This window comes from Calidris pugnax, unplaced genomic scaffold, assembly GCF_001431845.1.
Source record: "Calidris pugnax isolate Ruff unplaced genomic scaffold, ASM143184v1 C14790900, whole genome shotgun sequence".
In the NCBI taxonomy this organism is placed as follows: Eukaryota; Metazoa; Chordata; class Aves; order Charadriiformes; family Scolopacidae; genus Calidris; species Calidris pugnax.
Genome location: NW_015093924.1, coordinates 1 through 1,499, shown reverse-complemented (window position 1 = coordinate 1,499; position 1,499 = coordinate 1). Strand labels below are relative to the sequence as shown.

Sequence of the window (1,499 nt, the reverse complement as noted above, 5' to 3'; positions counted from 1 at the left end):
CTGCCGTTACCCCCACGGGCACCCTGGCAGCACGGTGCTGGGGGTGACGCTGGGGCTGTCCCCCAGCAGCGTGTGGGCTGTGCCGGCGGGCAGATGTTGAAACAGAGATAGTTGGAGAGCTGTGCCAGCAGGACGGGCTCTACGTTCATGAAAACTGCCTGGTGAGTCCCTTGCTTCCTACACCGGTCCCCGGCAGCTGCAGTTCCCAGCCCTGCACCCCTGACAGCCCCTGCCATGTGCCCTCTTCTCCTCCCTTGCAGTACCACGCCAGCGGTCTCATGCAGAGAGGAGCCGATGAAGAGGGTTTCTATGGCTTCCTCTTCCCTGACATCCGGCAGGAGCTGGAGCGGGTGGCACAGAAGGTGAGGCCAGGGAGGGGAACGTGTGTCCCCACTGTGGTCCCCATGCCTCTGTCCTGCAATGCACAGCCCAGTAACCCCCCAGGGATGCTCTGGAAGCCATCAGCAAGTAACCCCCAGATCCCCATCCATCCCAAAAGGACCATTTCTATGGAAATTGGGGATGTGGAGGGAGTCGGTGGATTTGGCCGTGGCCCAGTGTCACCGGCCAGGAGGCACACCAGAACATGGTGGGGCTGTGCTGGTCGAGGGGAAACTGGGCTCCCCGGGGCACGCGGCACTAACACCGTCCACCTCCATTCCTCCCCCAGAGGTGCTGCATCTGCCGGCTGCCAGGCGCATCGGTCACCTGCGGGCGCCGGCGCTGCCGCCGAACCTTCCACTTCCCCTGCGGGATGGAGCGGGGCTGCATCTCCCAGTTCTTTGGGGAGTTCAAGTGAGTGTAGCTGCCCCACAGCAGTGGGGACGGGGCTGGGCTGGAGGAGAGCTGGCGCCAAACTGTCACCTCCGTCACGCAGGTCCTTCTGCTGGAAGCATCGGCCAGTACAGCGGGTGCGGGCGCTGCAGCAGGGCCAGAACTGCCCCATCTGCCTGGAGGCGGTGGCAGAGCGGCCCTGCTATGACACCCTGATGTGTCCTGTTTGCACCAGCGCCTGCTTCCACCGCCGATGCATCCAGGTGGGTGGCATCACCCCCAGGCCCTTGAAACGAGCACCCCTGTCATCACCCCGGCACCCAGCTCTGGGGGAGCACATGGGAGCCCACTGCCACTGATGCTGATGCCATCTCTGCCCCAGGGCCAGGCGCTGGCTGCTGCCCTCCATCACTTCAGATGCCCACTGTGCCAGGACATGGGCACATTTCAGAAGGAGATGTTTCGACTGGGCATCAAAATCCCCGACAGGTCGGTGCCATCCCCCCTGTCCCCCCTGTCTCCCTCCCGCTCCGTGAGGCTCGGGACCACCCCCTCTTGCCTCCCCGCATTGCGGCAGGGTGTCCCCAGGAGCCCAGGCCTGAGCTCTCCTCTGCTCCCACAGGGACGCTGCCTGGGAGTTGGACGGCTACTTTGAAGACCTGTAGGAACAGCACGGCTCCTGTGATGCTGAGCAGTGCCTCTGCCCGGCAGGAGGGCAGGAGGCA

At 64.4% G+C, this 1,499-nt stretch overlaps 1 protein-coding gene across 1 annotated transcript; it reads left to right on the top strand.

Annotated features, from left to right (window-relative positions):
• Positions 1-69: 69 nt before the first annotated feature.
• Positions 70-1,468, top strand: LOC106900719 (PHD finger protein 7-like; the record flags this gene model as incomplete). Its single annotated transcript, XM_014962862.1, is given in 6 exon segments — positions 70-161; positions 261-362; positions 671-795; positions 878-1,037; positions 1,157-1,263; positions 1,397-1,468. Coding segments are annotated over 6 exon segments (658 nt in total), but the record flags the coding sequence as incomplete, so codon positions are not given.
• Between the last annotated feature and the right edge of the window lie 31 nt (positions 1,469-1,499).